General features: G+C 41.9%; 1 protein-coding gene across 1 annotated transcript in view; it reads right to left on the reverse strand.

Annotated features, from left to right (window-relative positions):
- LOC106592996 (prominin-1-A) overlaps positions 1 to 17,500 on the reverse strand; it is a gene marked incomplete at its 3' end in the record, with an annotated part of 40,177 nt that overhangs the window by 6,795 nt on the left and 15,882 nt on the right. The window contains 3 exon segments of the mRNA XM_045711228.1: positions 799 to 1,004; positions 10,624 to 10,650; positions 13,215 to 13,276. Coding sequence (XP_045567184.1) covers positions 799 to 1,004; positions 10,624 to 10,650; positions 13,215 to 13,276 — 295 coding nt within the window.

Genomic DNA, 17,500 nt, shown 5'->3' on the forward strand with positions numbered 1-17,500 from the left:
ACACTATCTACTACTGAACACTATCTAATACTGAACACTATCTAATACTGAACACTATCTACTACTGAACACTATCTACTACTGAACACTATCTACTACTGAACACTATCTAATACTGAACACTATCTACTACTGAACACTATCTACTACTGAACACACTCTAATACTGAACACTATCTACTACTGAACACTATCTAATACTGAACACTATCTACTACTGAACACTATCTACTACTGAACACACTCTAATACTGAACACTATCTACTACTGAACACTATCTACTACTGAACACTATCTACTACTGAACACACTCTAATTCTGCACACTATATAATACTGAACACTATCTACTACTGAACACTATCCACTACTGAACACTATCTACTACTGAACACTATCTACTACTGAACACTATCTACTACTGAACACTATCTACTACTGAACACACTCTAATACTGAACACTATCTACTACTGAATATAGAGGTGGTGTAGAGGGGTCACAGGTAATTAGAGGTCAGGGGTCAGGGGTCAGGGGAAGGTCTTACATGATGAACATGGAGGTGGTGATGAGAATAGGTCAGGGGTCAGGGGTCAGGGGAAGGTCTTACATGATGAACATGGAGGTGGTGATGAGAATAGGTCAGGGGTCAGGGGTCAGGGCAAGGTCTTACATGATGAACATGGAGGTGGTGATGAGAATAGGTCAGGGGTCAGGGGTCAGGGCAAGGTCTTACATGATGAACATGGAGGTGGTGATGAGAATAGGTCAGGGGTCAGGGGTCAGGGCAAGGTCTTACATGATGAACATGGAGGTGGTGATGAGAGCGGCGGTGTAGAATCCTCTCTGACAGTCGGGGTTCTTCCCCTGTCTCTGGTGCATCTCCCCTCCGCAGTTCTCACAGCAGCGACACGCACAGAAACACACACCTACGACGGGGGTCAAAACCAGGAACACGCAGCCCAGAGTCACGCACACCAGGAAGCCCGCCTCGTAGTAGATGGTCTGCAGGAGGAAAGATACCGCGTTAATAGAGAGATAACTACCTGTCTGGTAGGGAGATAACTACCTGTCTGTTAGGGAGATAACTACCTGTCTGTTAGGGAGATAACTACCTGTCTGTTAGGGAGATAACTACCTGTCTGTTGGAGAGATAACTACCTGTCTGTTAGGGAGATAACTACCTGTGTGTTAGGGAGATAACTACCTGTCTGTTAGGGAGATAACTACCTGTCTGTTAGGGAGATAACTACCTGTCTGTTGGAGAGATAACTACCTGTCTGTTAGGGAGATAACTACCTGTCTGTTGGAGAGATAACTACCTGTCTGTTAGCGAGATAACTACCTGTCTGTTGGAGAGATAACTACCTGTCTGTTAGGGAGATAACTACCTGTCTGTTAGGGAGATAACTACCTGTCTGTTAGGGAGATAACTACCTGTCTGTTAGGGAGATAACTACCTGTCTGTTAGGGAGATAACTACCTGTCTGTTAGGGAGATAACTACCTGTCTGTTGGAGAGATAACTACCTGTCTGTTAGGGAGATAACTACCTGTCTGTTGGAGAGATAACTACCTGTCTGTTAGAGAGATAACTACCTGTCTGTTAGAGAGAGAGATATCTACCTGTCTGTTAGGGAGATAACTACCTGTCTGTTAGGGAGATAAATACCTGTCTGTTAGAGAGAGAGATAACTACCTGTGTGTTAGGGAGATAACTACCTGTCTGTTAGGGAGATAACTACCTGTCTGTTAGAGAGATAACTACCTGTCTGTTAGAGAGAGGGAGATAACTACCTGTCTGTTGGAGAGATAACTACCTGTCTGTTAGAGAGAGAGGTAACTACCTGTCTGTTAGGGAGGTAACTACCTGTCTGTTAGGGAGATAACTACCTGTCTGTTAGAGAGAGAGATAACTACCTGTCTGTTAGGGAGAGATAACTACCTGTCTGTTAGGGAGATAACTACCTGTCTATTAGGGAGATAACTACCTGTCTGTTGGAGAGATAACTACCTGTCTGTTAGGGAGATAACTACCTGTCTGTTGGAGAGATAACTACCTGTCTGTTGGAGAGATAACTACCTGTCTGTTAGGGAGATAACTACCTGTCTGTTGGAGAGATAACTACCTGTCTGTTAGGGAGATAACTACCTGTCTGTTAGGGAGATAACTACCTGTCTGTTAGAGATAGAGATAACTACCTGTCTGTTAGAGAGAGATATAACTACCTGTCTGTTAGGGAGATAACTACCTGTCTGTTAGGGAGATAACTACCTGTCTGTTAGAGAGAGAGATAACTACCTGTCTGTTAGGGAGATAACTACCTGTCTGTTAGGGAGATAAATACCTGTCTGTTAGAGAGAGAGAGAGATAACTACCTGTCTGTTAGGGAGATAACTACCTGTCTGTTAGGGAGATAACTACCTGTCTGTTAGAGAATTAACTAGCTGTCTGTTAGAGAGAGGGAGATAACTACCTGTCTGTTGGAGAGATAACTACCTGTCTGTTAGAGAGAGAGATAACTACCTGTCTGTTAGGGAGGTAGCTCAGTTGGTAGAGCATGGTGTTTGCAACGCCAGGGTTGTGGGTTCGACTCCCACGGGGGGCCAAGTACGAAAAAAATGTATGAAATGAAAAAAATGAAATGTATGCATTCACTACTGTAAGTCGCTCTGGATAAGAGCGTCTGCTAAATGACTCAAATGTAAATGTAAATGTAGGTAACTACCTGTCTGTTAGGGAGATAACTACCTGTCTGTTAGAGAGAGAGATAACTACCTGTCTGTTAGGGAGATAACTACCTGTCTGTTAGGGAGATAACTACCTGTCTGTTAGAGAGAAAGATAACTACCTGTCTGTTAGGGAGATAACTACCTGTCTGTTAGGGAGATAACTACCTGTCTGTTAGAGAGATAACTACCTGTCTGTTGGAGAGATAACTACCTGTCTGTTAGAGAGAGAGATAACTACCTGTCTGTTAGGGAGGTAACTACCTGTCTGTTAGGGAGATAACTACCTGTCTGTTAGAGAGAGATAACTACCTGTCTGTTAGGGAGATAACTACCTGTCTGTTAGGGAGATAACTACCTGTCTGTTAGAGAGAGAGATAACTACCTGTCTGTTAGGGAGATAACTACCTGTCTGTTAGGGAGATAACTACCTGTCTGTTAGAGAGATAACTACCTGTCTGTTAGAGAGAGGGAGATAACTACCTGTCTGTTAGAGAGATAACTACCTGTCTGTTAGAGAGAGAGATAACTACCTGTCTGTTAGAGAGAGAGATAACTACCTGTCTGTTAGGGAGATCACTACCTGTCTGTTAGGGAGATAACTACCTGTCTGTTAGAGAGAGAGATAACTACCTGTCTGTTAGGGAGATAACTACCTGTCTGTTAGGGAGATAACTACCTGTCTGTTAGAGAGAGAGATAACTACCTGTCTGTTAGAGAGATAACTACCTGTCTGATAGAGAGAGAGATATCTACCTGTCTGTTAGAGAGATAACTACCTGTCTGTTAGAGAGAGAGATATCTACCTGTCTGTTAGAGATATAACTACCTGTCTGTTAGATACAGAGATAACTACCTGTCTGTTAGAGAGATAACTACCTGTCTGTTAGAGAGAGAGATAACTACCTGTCTGTTAGAGAGAGAGATAACTACCTGTCTGTTAGAGAGAGAGATAACTACCTGTCTGTTAGAGAGAGATAACTACCTGTCTGTTAGAGAGAGATAACTACCTGTCTGATAGAGAGAGATAACTACCTGTCTGTTAGAGAGATAGATAACTACCTGTCTGTTAGGGAGATAACTACCTGTCTGTTAGAGAGAGAGATAACTACCTGTCTGTTAGAGAGATAACTACCTGTCTGTTAGAGAGATAACTACCTGTCTGTTAGATAGAGAGATAACTACCTGTCTGTTAGATAGAGAGATAACTACCTGTCTGTTAGAGAGAGAGATAACTAATTGTCTGTTAGAGAGATAACTACCTGTCTGTTAGAGAGATAACTACCTGTCTGTTAGAGAGATAACTACCTGTCTGTTAGAGAGATAGATAACTACCTGTCTGTTAGAGAGAGAGAGATAACTACCTGTCTGTTAGAGAGAGAGACAACTACCTGTCTGTTAGATAGATAACTACCTGTCTGTTAGAGAGAGAGATAACTACCTGTCAGTTAGAGAGATAACTACCTGTCTGTTAGAGAGAGGGAGATAACTACCTGTCTGTTAGATAGATAACTACCTGTCTGTTAGAGAGAGAGATAACTACCTGTCAGTTAGAGAGATAACTACCTGTCTGTTAGGGAGATAACTACCTGTCTGTTAGAGAGAGGGAGATAACTACCTGTCAGTTAGAGAGATAACTACCTGTCTGTTAGGGAGATAACTACCTGTCTGTTAGAGAGAGAGATAAGTACCTGTCTGACTGGCTGACAGGCCAGGTTGCTGATTGTCTGTCTGTCTGTCTGTCTGTCTGTCTGTCTGTCTGTCTGTCTGTCTGTCTGTCTGTCTGTCTGTCTGTCTGTCTGTCTGTCTGTCTGTCTGTCTGTCTGTCTGTCCTAGGAGGTGTATTATAGTGGGTGTGGGTGTATTATAGTGGGTGTATTATAGTGGGTGTGGGTGTACTATAGTGGGTGTGGGTGTATTAAAGCGGATGTGGGTGTATTATAGTGGGTGTATTATAGTTGGTGTAGGTGTATTATAGTGGGTGTGGGTGTATTATAGTGGGTGTAGGTGTATTATAGTGCGTGTGGGTGTATTAAAGTGGATGTGGGTGTATTATAGTGGATGTGGGTGTATTATAGTGGATGTGGGTGTATTATAGTGGGTGTGGGTGTATTATAGTGGGTGTGGGTGTATTATAGTGGATATGGGTGTTTTATAGTGGATATGGAGTATTATAATGGGTGTGGGTGTATTATAGTGGGTGAGGCTGTTTTATAGCGGGTGTGGGTGTATTATAGTGGGTGTAGGTGTATTATAGTGGATATGGGTGTATTTTAGTGGGTGTGGGTGTATTATAATGGGTGTGGGTGTATTATAGTGGGTGTGGTTGTATTATAGTGGGTGTGGGTGTATTATAGTGGGTGTATTATAGTTGGTGTAGGTGTATTATAGTGGGTGTGGGTGTATTATAGTGGGTGTAGGTGTATTATAGTGGGTGTGGGTGTATTATAGTGGGTGTGGGTTTATTATGGTGGGTGTGGCTGTATTATAGTGGATGTGGGTGTATTATAGCGGATGTGGGTGTATTATAGTGGGTGTGGTTGTATTATATCGGGTGTGGGTGTATTATAGTGGGTGTATTATAGTTGGTGTAGGTGTATTATAGTGGGTGTGGGTGTATTATAGTGGGTGTAGGTGTATTATAGTGGGTGTGGGTGTATTATAGTGGGTGTGGGTTTATTATGGTGGGTGTGGGTGTATTATAGTGGGTGTGGGTGTATTATAGTGGATGTGGGTGTATTATAGTGGATGTGGGTGTATTATAGTGGGTGTGGGTGTATTATAGCGGATGTGGGTGTATTATAGTGGGTGTGGGTGTATTATAGTGGATATGGGTGTATTATAGTGAATATGGAGTATTATAATTGTTGTGGGTGTATTATAGTGGGTGTGGTTGTATTATAGTGGGTGAGGGTGTTTTATAGCGGGTGTGGGTGTATTATAGTGGGTGTAGGTGTATTATAGTCGATATGGGTGTATTTTAGTGGGCGTGGGTGTATTATAATGGGTGTGGGTGTATTATAGTGGGTGTGGTTGTATTATAGTGGGTGTGGGTGTATTATAGTGCGTGTATTATAGTGGGTGTGGTTGTATTATAGTGGGTGTGGGTGTATTATAGTAGGTGTATTATTGTGGGTGTAGGTGTACTATAGTGGGTGTGGGTGTATTATAGTGGGTGTAGGTGTATTATAGTGCGTGTGGGTGTATTAAAGTGGATGTGGGTGTATTATAGTGGATGTGGGTGTATTATAGTGGATGTGGGTGTATTATAGTGGGTGTGGGTGTATTATAGTGGGTGTGGGTGTATTATAGTGGGTGTGGGTGTATTATAGTGGATATGGGTGTATTATAGTGGATATGGAGTATTATAATGGGTGTGGGTGTATTATAGTGCGTGTGGTTGTATTATAGTGGGTGAGGCTGTTTTATAGCGGGTGTGGGTGTATTATAGTGGGTGTAGGTGTATTATAGTGGATATGGGTGTATTTTAGTGGGTGTGGGTGTATTATAATGGGTGTGGGTGTATTATAGTGGGTGTGGTTGTATTATAGTGGGTGTGGGTGTATTATAGTGGGTGTATTATAGTTGGTGTAGGTGTATTATAGTGGGTGTGGGTGTATTATAGTGGGTGTAGGTGTATTATAGTGGGTGTGGGTGTATTATAGTGGGTGTGGGTTTATTATGGTGGGTGTGGGTGTATTATAGTGGATGTGGGTGTATTATAGCGGATGTGGGTGTATTATAGTGGGTATGGTTGTATTATATCGGGTGTGGGTGTATTATAGTGGGTGTATTATAGTTGGTGTAGGTGTATTATAGTGGGTGTGGGTGTATTATAGTGGGTGTAGGTGTATTATAGTGGGTGTGGGTGTATTATAGTGGGTGTGGGTTTATTATGGTGGGTGTGGGTGTATTATAGTGGGTGTGGGTGTATTATAGTGGATGTGGGTGTATTATAGTGGATGTGGGTGTATTATAGTGGGTGTGGGTGTATTATAGCGGATGTGGGTGTATTATAGTGGGTGTGGGTGTATTATAGTGGATATGGGTGTATTATAGTGAATATGGAGTATTATAATTGTTGTGGGTGTATTATAGTGGGTGTGGTTGTATTATAGTGGGTGAGGGTGTTTTATAGCGGGTGTGGGTGTATTATAGTGGGTGTAGGTGTATTATAGTCGATATGGGTGTATTTTAGTGGGCGTGGGTGTATTATAATGGGTGTGGGTGTATTATAGTGGGTGTGGTTGTATTATAGTGGGTGTGGGTGTATTATAGTGGGTGTATTATAGTGGGTGTGGTTGTATTATAGTGGGTGTGGGTGTATTATAGTAGGTGTATTATTGTGGGTGTAGGTGTACTATAGTGGGTGTGGGTGTTTTATAGTGGGTGTAGGTGTATTATAGTGGGTGTGGGTGTATTATAATGGATGTGGGTGTATTATAGTGGATGTGGGTGTATTATAGTGGATGTGGGTGTATTATAGTGGGTGTGGGTTTATTATAGCGGATGTGGGTGTATTATATTGGGTGTGGGTGTATTATAGTGGGTGTGGGTGTATTATAGTGGGTGTGGGTGTATTATAGCGGATGTGAGTGTATTATAGTGGGTGTGGTTGTATTATAGTGGGTGTGGGTGTATTATAGTGGGTGTGGGTGTATTACAGTGGGTGTAGGTGTATTTTAGTGGGTGTGGGTGTATTATAGTGGATGTGGGTGTATTATAGTGGGTGTATTATAGTGGGTGTAGGTGTGGGTGTATTGTAGTGGATGTGGGTGTATTATAGTGGGTGTGGGTGTATTATAGTAGGTGTAGGTGTATTATAGTGGGTGTATTATAGTGGGTGTAGGTGTACTATAGTTGGTTTGGGTGTATTATAGTGGGTGTAGGTGTATTATAGTGGGTGTAGGTGTACTATAGTGGGTGTCGGTGTATTATAGTGGGTGTAGGTGAGGGTGTATTATAGTCAATGTGTGTGTATTATAATGGGTGTGGGTGTATTATAGTGGGTGTAGGTGTATTATATTGGGTGTGGGTGTATTATAGTGGGTGTAGGTGTATTATAGTGGGTGTGGGTGTATTAAAGTGGGTGTGGGTGTATTATAGTGGGTGTTGGTATATTATAGTGGGTGTGGGTGTATTATAGTGGGTGTGGGTGTATTATAGTGGGTGTAGGTGTATTATAGTGGATGTGGGTGTATTATAGTGTGTGTAGGTGTATTATAGTGGGTGTGGGTGTGTTATAGTGGGTGTGGGTGTATTATAGTGGGTGTAGGTGTATTATAGTGGATGTGGGTGTATTATAGTGGGTGTGGGTGTTTTATAGTGGGTATGGGTGTATTAAAGTTGGTGTGGGTGTATTATAGTGGGTGTTGGTATATTATAGTGGATGTTGGTGTATTATAGTGGGTGTAGGCGTATTATTGTGGTTGTGGGTGTATTATAGTGGGTGCGGGTGTATTATAGTGGGTGTGGGTGTATTATAGTGGATGTGGGTGTATTGTAGTGGGTGTGGGTGTATTATAGTGGGTGTTTTATAGTGGGTGTGGGTGTATTATAGTGGGTGTGGGTGTACTATAGTGGGTGTAGGTGTATTATAGTGGGTGTGGGTGTATTATAGTGGGTGTAGGTGTATTATAGTGGGTGTGGGTTTATTATAGTGATGTGGGTGTATTATAGGTATGTGGGTGTATTATAGTGGGTGTAGGTGTATTATAGTGGGTGTGGGTGTTTTATAGTGGGTGTGGGTGTATTATAGTGGGTGTGGGTGTATTATAGTGGGTGTGGGTGTATTATAGTGGGTGTAGGTGTATTATAGTGGGTGTGGGTGTTTTATAGTGGGTACATTTTAACATCTTGACCATGTTCTGTTATAATATCCACCCTGCACAGCCAGAAGAGGACTGGCCACCCCTCATAGCCTGGTTCCTCTCTAGGTTTCTTCCTAGGTTTTTGGCCTTTCTAGGGAGTTTTTCCAAGGGAGTTTTTCCTAGCCACCGTGCTTCTTTCACATGCTTTGCTTGCTGTTTGGGGTTTTAGGCTGGGTTTCTGTACAGCACTTTGAGAATATCAGCTGATGTACGAAGGGCTATAAAAATAAATTTGAAATTTGATTTGATATGGGTGTATTATTTTGGGTGTGGGTGTATTATAGTGGGTATGGGTGTATTATAGTGGGTATGGGTGTATTATAGTGGGTGTGGGTGTATTATAGTGGGTGTGGGTGTATTATAGTGGGTGTGGGTGTATTATAGTAGGTGTAGGTGTATTATAGTGGGTGTATTATAGTGGGTGTAGGTGTACTATGGTTGGTTTGGGTGTATTATAGTGGGTGTAGGTGTATTATAGTGGGTGTAGGTGTACTATAGTGGGTGTCAGTGTATTATAGTGGGTGTAGGTGAGGGTGTATTATAGTCAATGTGTGTGTATTATAATGGGTGTGGGTGTATTATAGTGGGTGTTTTATAGTGGGTGTGGGTGTATTATAGTGGGTGTGGGTGTACTATAGTGGGTGTAGGTGTATTATAGTGGGTGTGGATGTATTATAGTGGGTGTAGGTGTATTATAGTGGGTGTGGGTTTATTATAGTGATGTGGGTGTATTATAGCTATGTGGGTGTATTATAGTGGGTGTAGGTGTATTATAGTGGGTGTGGGTGTATTATAGTGGGTATGGGTGTATTATTTTGGGTGTGGGTGTATTATAGTGGGTATGGGTGTATTATAGTGGGTGTGGGTGTATTATAGTGGGTATGGGTGTATTATAGTGGGTGTGGGTGTATTATAGTGGGTGTGGGTGTATTATAGTGGGTGTGGGTGTATTATAGTGGGTGTAGGTGTATTATAGTGGGTGTGGGTGTATTATAGTGGGTATGGGTGTATTATAGTGGGTGTGGGTGTATTATAGTGGGTGTGGGTGTATTATAGTAGGTGTGGGTGTATTATAGTGGGTGTGGGTGTATTATAGTGGGTGTGGGTGTATTATAGTGGGTGTGGGTGTATTATAGTGGGTGTAGGTGTATTATAGTGGGTGTGGGTGTATTATAGTGGGTGTGGGTTTATTATAGTGATGTGGGTGTATTATAGTGATGTGGGTGTATTATAGCGGATGTGGGTGTATTATAGTGGGTGTGGGTGTATTATAGTGATGTGGGTGTATTATAGCGGATGTGGGTGTATTATAGTGGGTATGTGTGTATTATAGTGGGTGTGGGTGTATTATAGTGATGTGGGTGTATTATAGCGGATGTGGGTGTATTATAGCGGATGTGGGTGTATTATAGCGGATGTGGGTGTATTATAGTGGGTGTGGGTGTATTATAGTGGGTGTGGGTGTATTATAGCGGATGTGGGTGTATTATAGCGGATGTGGGTGTGTTATAGTGGGTGTGGGTATATTATAGTGGGTGTGGGTGTATTATAGTGGGTGTGGGTGTATTATAGTGGGTGTGGGTGTATTATAGCGGGTGTGGGTGTATTATAGTGGGTGTGGGTGTATTATAGCTATGTGGGTGTATTATAGTGGGTGTAGGTGTATTATAGTGGGTGTGGGTGTTTTATAGTGGGTACATTTTAACATCTTGACCATGTTCTGTTATAATATCCACCCTGCACAGCCAGAAGAGGACTGGCCACCCCTCATAGCCTGGTTCCTCTCTAGGTTTCTTCCTAGGTTTTTGGCCTTTCTAGGGAGTTTTTCCAAGGGAGTTTTTCCTAGCCACCGTGCTTCTTTCACATGCTTTGCTTGCTGTTTGGGGTTTTAGGCTGGGTTTCTGTACAGCACTTTGAGAATATCAGCTGATGTACGAAGGGCTATAAAAATGTAGGTGTATTATAGTGATGTGGGTGTATTATAGTGGGTGTGGGTGTATTATAGTGGGCGTATGGTGACTTTACCTGCAGCATTAAGACAACGTTCTCTGGCTGCAACAGCAGAACACTCAGAGTTAGTATTACAGCATGTTAGAGAGTTCTACATTATTATATATCTATAACACAGAGTTAGTATTACAGCATGTTAGAGAGTTCTACATTATAATGTATCTATAACACAGAGTTAGTATTACAGCATGTTAGAGAGTTCTACATTATTATATATCTATAACACAGAGTTAGTATTACAGCATGTTAGAGAGTTCTACATTATTATATATCTATAACACAGAGTTAGTATTACAGCATGTCAGAGAGTTCTACATTATTATATATCTATAACACAGAGTTAGTATTACAGCATGTTAGAGAGTTCTACATTATTATATATCTATAACACAGAGTTAGTATTACAGCGTGTTAGAGAGTTCTACATTATTATATATCTATAACACAGAGTTAGTATTACAGCGTGTTAGAGAGTTCTACATTATTATATATCTATAACTCAGAGTTAGTATTACAGCATGTTAGAGAGTTCTACATTATTATATATCTATAACACAGAGTTAGTATTACAGCATGTCAGTGAGTTCTACATTATTATGTATCTATAACACAGAGTTAGTATTACAGCATGTCAGAGAGTTCTACATTATTATATATCTATAACACAGAGTTAGTATTACAGCATGTTAGAGAGTTCTACATTATTATATATCTATAACACAGAGTTAGTATTACAGCATGTTAGAGAGTTCTACATTATTATATATCTATAACACAGAGTTAGTATTACAGCGTGTTAGAGAGTTCTACATTATTATATATCTATAACACAGAGTTAGTATTACAGCGTGTTAGAGAGTTCTACATTATTATATATCTATAACTCAGAGTTAGTATTACAGCATGTTAGAGAGTTCTACATTATTATATATCTATAACACAGAGTTAGTATTTCGGCGTGTTAGAGAGTTCTACATTATTATATATCTATAACACAGAGTTAGTATTACAGCGTGTTAGAGAGTTCTACATTATTATATATCTATAACTCAGAGTTAGTATTACAGCATGTTAGAGAGTTCTACATTATTATATATCTATAACTCAGAGTTAGTATTACAGCATGTTAGAGAGTTCTACATTATTATATATCTATAACACAGAGTTAGTATTACAGCATGTTAGAGAGTTCTACATTATTATATATCTATAACACAGAGTTAGTATTACAGCATGTCAGAGAGTTCTACATTATTATATATCTATAACACAGAGTTAGTATTACAGCATGTTAGAGAGTTCTACATTATTATATATCTATAACACAGAGTTAGTATTACAGCGTGTTAGAGAGTTCTACATTATTATATATCTATAACACAGAGTTAGTATTACAGCGTGTCAGAGAGTTCTACATTATTATATATCTATTACACAGAGTTAGTATTACAGCGTGTTAGAGAGTTCTACATTATTATATATCTATAACACAGAGTTACTATTACAGCATGTTAGAGAGTTCTACATTATTATATATCTATAACACAGAGTTAGTGTTACAGCATGTTAGAGAGTTCTACATTATTATATATCTATAACACAGAGTTAGTATTTCAGCATGTTAGAGAGTTCTACATTATTATATATCTATAACACAGAGTTAGTATTACAGCATGTTAGAGAGTTCTACATTATTATATATCTATAACACAGAGTTAGTATTACAGCATGTTAGAGAGTTCTACATTATTATATATCTATAACACAGAGTTAGTATTACAGCATGTTAGAGAGTTCTACATTATTATATATCTATAACACAGAGTTACTATTACAGCATGTTAGAGAGTTCTACATTATTATATATCTATAACACAGAGTTAGTATTACAGCGTGTTAGAGAGTTCTACAATATTATATATCTATAACAAAGAGTTAGTATTACAGCATGTTAGAGAGTTCTACATTAATATATATCTATAACACAGAGTTAGTATTACAGCATGTTAGAGAGTTCTACATTATTATATATCTATAACACAGAGTTAGTATTACAGCATGTTAGAGAGTTCTACATTATTATATATCTATAACACAGAGTTAGTATTACAGCGTGTCAGAGAGTTCTACATTATTATATATCTATAACACAGAGTTAGTATTACAGCATGTTAGAGAGTTCTACATTATTATATATCTATAACACAGAGTTAGTATTACAGCATGTTAGAGAGTTCTACATTATTATATATCTATAACACAGAGTTAGTATTACAGCGTGTCAGAGAGTTCTACATTATTATATATCTATTACACAGAGTTAGTATTACAGCGTGTTAGAGAGTTCTACATTATTATATATCTATAACACAGAGTTACTATTACAGCATGTTAGAGAGTTCTACATTATTATATATCTATAACACAGAGTTAGTATTACAGCGTGTTAGAGAGTTCTACATTATTATATATCTATAACAAAGAGTTAGTATTACAGCATGTTAGAGAGTTCTACATTAATATATATCTATAACACAGAGTTAGTATTACAGCATGTTAGAGAGTTCTACATTATTATATATCTATAATGCACACACACAGCCTACCTTGCGATAGTCCTCCAGTTTTATCCCTCCCATGTTCTGTTGGATGACTTTAACGATGAGATCTGAGAACAAAATACAACCTCATTAGCCAATCAATTAGCACAAGTCTCATTAGCCAATTACACAACACAACCTCTTCAGCCAATCACATAACACACGCTTGTTAGCCAATCACACAACACAATAGTCATTAGCCAATCATACACAACAGTCGTGAGCTCCTGGACGTTTCCACTTCACAATAACAGAACTTACATTTGACCGGGGCGACTTTAGCAGGGTTAAATGCTGTTCTAGAACTGTCTGGCCAGCTAAAAGCTGTTCTAGAACTGTCTGGTCAGTAGAAAAGCTGTGTTCTAGAACTGTCTGGTCAGTTAAAAGCTGTTCTAGAACTGTCTGGTCAGTAAAAAGCTGTGTTCTAGAACTGTCTGGCCAGTTAAAAGCTGTTCTAGAACTGTCTGTCCAGTAAAAAAAAAACTGTGTTGTCTGGCTGATAATCCAATTACTGTAAATTGGCTGCAGTCCCCAGACCCTCCTGACAACTCTGTAACGGCTAACAGCTAACAGCTAACAGTATTACAATTCACTGCCCTGTCCCACCCTCCTGACCACTCTGTAGCGGCTAACAGCTAACAGCTAGCAGTATTATAATTCACTGCCCTGTTCCACCCTCCTGGCCGCTCTGTAACGGCTAACAGCTAACAGCTAACAGCTAGCAGTATTACAATTCACTACCCCATTCCATCCCTCCTGACCACTCTGTAACAGCTAACAGCTAACAGCTAGCAGTATTACAATTCACTGCCCTGTTCCACCCTCCTGACCACTCTCTAATGGCTAACAGCTAACAGCTAGCAGTATTACAATTCACTGCCCTGTTCCACCCTCCTGACCACTCTGTAGCGGCTAACAGCTAACAGCTAACAGCTAGCAGTATTACAATTCACTGCCCTGTTCCACCCTCCTGACCACTCTCTAACGGCTAACAGCTAACAGCTAGCAGTATTACAATTCACTGGCCTGTTCCACCCTACTGACCACTCTAGGGGTAGATATATAAGGGTCAGTATGTAGGGGTCAGTATGTAGGGGTAGGTATGTAGGGGTCAGTATGTAGGGGTCAGTATGTAGGGGTAGGTATGTAGGGGTCGGTATGTAGGGGTCAGTATGTAGGGGTCGGTATGTAGGGGTCGGTATGTAGGGGTCGGTGTGTAGGGGTCGGTATGTAGGGGTAGGTATGTAGGGGTAGGTATGTAGGGGTAGGTATGTAGGGGTAGGGGTAGGTATGTAAGGGTCAGTATGTAGGGGTCAATATGTAGGAGTAGGTATGTAGGGGTCAGTATGTAGGGGTAGGTATGTAGGGGTCGGTATGTAGGGGTAGGTATGTAGGGGTAGGTATGTAGGGGTAGGTATGTAGAGGTAGGTGGGTAGGGCTCGGTATGTAGGGGTCAGTATGTAGGGGTCAGTATGTAGGGGTCGGTGTGTAGGGGTAGGTATGTAGGGGTAGGTATGTAGGGGTCGGTATGTAGGGGTCGGTATGTAGGGGTCAGTATGTAGGGGTCAGTATGTAGGGGTCAGTGTGTAGGGGTAGGTATGTAGGGGTAGGTATGTAGGGGTAGGTATGTAGGGGTAGGTATGTAAGGGTCAGTATGTAGGGGTCAGTATGTAGGGGGTCAGTGTGTAGGAGTCAGTGTGTAGGGGTCAGTATGTAGGGGTAGGTATGTAGGGGTCAGTATGTAGGGGTCAGTATGTAGGGGTCACTAAATTGGGGTAGGCATGTAGGGGTCAGTATGTAGGGGTCAGTATGTAGGGGTTGGTGTATAGGGGTAGGCATGTAGGGGTCAGTATGTAGGGGTCAGTATATAGGGGTAGGTATGTAGGGGTCAGTATGTAGGGGTAGGTATGTAGGGGTCAGTATGTAGGGGTCAGTATGTAGGGGTCAGTATGTCGGAGTCAGTATGTAGGGGTAGGTATGTAGGGGTAGGTATGTAGGGGTCAGTATGTAGGGGTAGGTATGTAGGGGTAGGTATGTAGGGGTAGGGGTAGGTATGTAAGGGTCAGTATGTAGGGGTCAGTATGTAGGGGTAGGTATGTAGGGGTCAGTATGTAGGGGTCAGTATGTAGGGGTAGGTATGTAGGGGTCGGTATGTAGGGATAGGTATGTAGGGCTTGGTATGTAGGGGTAGGTATGTAGGCGTAGGTATTTAGGGGTCGGTATGTAGGGGTCAGTATGTAGGGGTCAGTATGTAGGGGTCGGTGTGTAGGGGTAGGTATGTAGGGGTCAGTATGTAGGAGTAGGTATGTAGGGGTAGGTATGTAGGGGTCAGTATTTAGGGGTCAGTATGTAGGGGTCAGTATGTAGGGGTAGTTATGTAGGGGTAAATATGTAGGGTTAGGTATGTAGTGGTAGGGGTAGGTATGTAAGGGTCAGTATGTAAGGGTCAGTATCTAGGGGTCAGTATGTAGGGGTAGGTATGTAGGGGTCGGTATGTAGGGGTAGGTATGTAGGGGTTGGTATGTAGGGGTAGGTATGTAAGGGTCAGTATGTAGGGGTCAGTATGTAGGGGTCGGTATGTAGGGGTCGGTATGTAGGGGTTGGTATGTAGGGGTAGGTATGTAGGGGTAGGTATGTAGGGGTAGGGGTAGGTATGTAGGGGTAGGTATGTAGGGGTCAGTATGTAGGGGTCAGTATGTAGGGGTCAGTATGTAGGGGTCGGTGTGTAGGGGTCGGTATGTAGGGGTAGGTATGTAGGGGTAGGTATGTAGGGGTCAGTATGTAGGGGTAGGTATGTAGGTGTCAGTATGTAGGGGTAGGTATGTAGGGGTCGGTATGTAGGGGTCAGTATGTAGGGGTCGGTATGTAGGGGTAGGTATGTATTGGTCAGTATGTAGGGGTCAGTATGTAAGGGTCAGTATGTAGGGGTCAGTATGTAGGGGTAGGTATGTAGGGGTAGGTATGTAGGGGTCAGTGTGTAGGGGTCAGTGTGTAGGGGTCAGTGTGTAGGGGTCAGTGTGTAGGGGTAGGTATGTAGGGGTCAGTATATAGGGGTCAGTTTGTAGGGGTCACTATATTGGGGTAGGCATGTAGGGGTCAGTATGTAGGGGTTGGTGTATAGGGGTTGGTCTATAGGGTCAGTATGTAGGGGTCAGTATGTAGGGGTTGGTGTATAGGGGTAGGCATGTAGGGGTCAGTATGTAGGGGTTGGTGTATAGGGGTAGGCATGTAGGGGTCAGTATGTAGGGGTCAGTATGTAGGGGTAGGTATGTAGGGGTCAGTATGTAGGGGTAGGTATGTAGGGGTCAGTATGTAGGGGTAGGTATGTAAGGGTAGGTATGTAGGGGTAGGTATGTAGGGGTAGGTATATAGGGGTAGGTATGTAGGGGTAGGTTTGTAGGGCTAGGCGTATAGGGGTAGGCATGTAGGGGTAGGTATGTAGGGGTAGTTATGTAGGGGTCGGTATGTAGGGGTAGGTATGTAGGGGTAGGTATGTAGGGGTCAGTATGTAGGGGTCAGTATGTAGGGGTAGGTATGTAGGGGTCAGTATGTAGGGGTAGGTATGTAGGGGTAGGTATGTAGGGTTAGGTATGTAGGGGTAGGTATGTAGGGATAGGTATGTAGGGGTAGGTATGTAGGGGTAGGTATGTAGGGGTAGGTATGTAGGGTTAGGTATGTAGGGGTAGGTATGTAGGGGTAGGTATGTAGGGTCAGTATGTAGGGGTCAGTATGTAGGGGTAGGTATGTAGGGGTAGGTTGTAGGGTCAGTATATAGGGGTCAGTATGTAGGGGTCAGTATGTAGGGGTGGTATGTAGGGGTAGGTATGTAGGGGTAGGTATGTAGGGGTAGGTATGTAGGGTCAGTATGTAGGGGGTCAGTATGTAGGGGTAGGTATGTAGGGGTAGGTTGTAGGGTCAGTATGTAGGGGTCAGTATGTAGGGGTAGGTATGTAGGGGTCAGTATGTAAAGGTAGGTATGTAGGGGTAGGTATGTAGGGTCAGTAGGTAGGGGTCAGTATGTAGGGGTAGGTATGTAGGGGTAGGTATGTAGGGGCAGGTATGTAGGGTTAGGTATGTAAGGGCAGGTATGTAGGGTTAGGTATGTAGGGTCAGTATGTAGGGGTCAGTATGTAGGGGTAGGTATGTAGGGGTAGGTATGTAGGGGTAGGTATGTAGGGGTAGGTATGTAGGGTCAGTATGTAGGGGTCAGTATGTAGGGGTAGGTATGTAGGGGTCAGTATGTAGGGGTAGGTATGTAGGGGCAGGTATGTAGGGGTCAGTATGTAGGGGTA

Source organism: Salmo salar, unplaced genomic scaffold (genome assembly GCF_905237065.1).
Source record: "Salmo salar unplaced genomic scaffold, Ssal_v3.1, whole genome shotgun sequence".
In the NCBI taxonomy this organism is placed as follows: domain Eukaryota; kingdom Metazoa; phylum Chordata; class Actinopteri; order Salmoniformes; family Salmonidae; genus Salmo; species Salmo salar.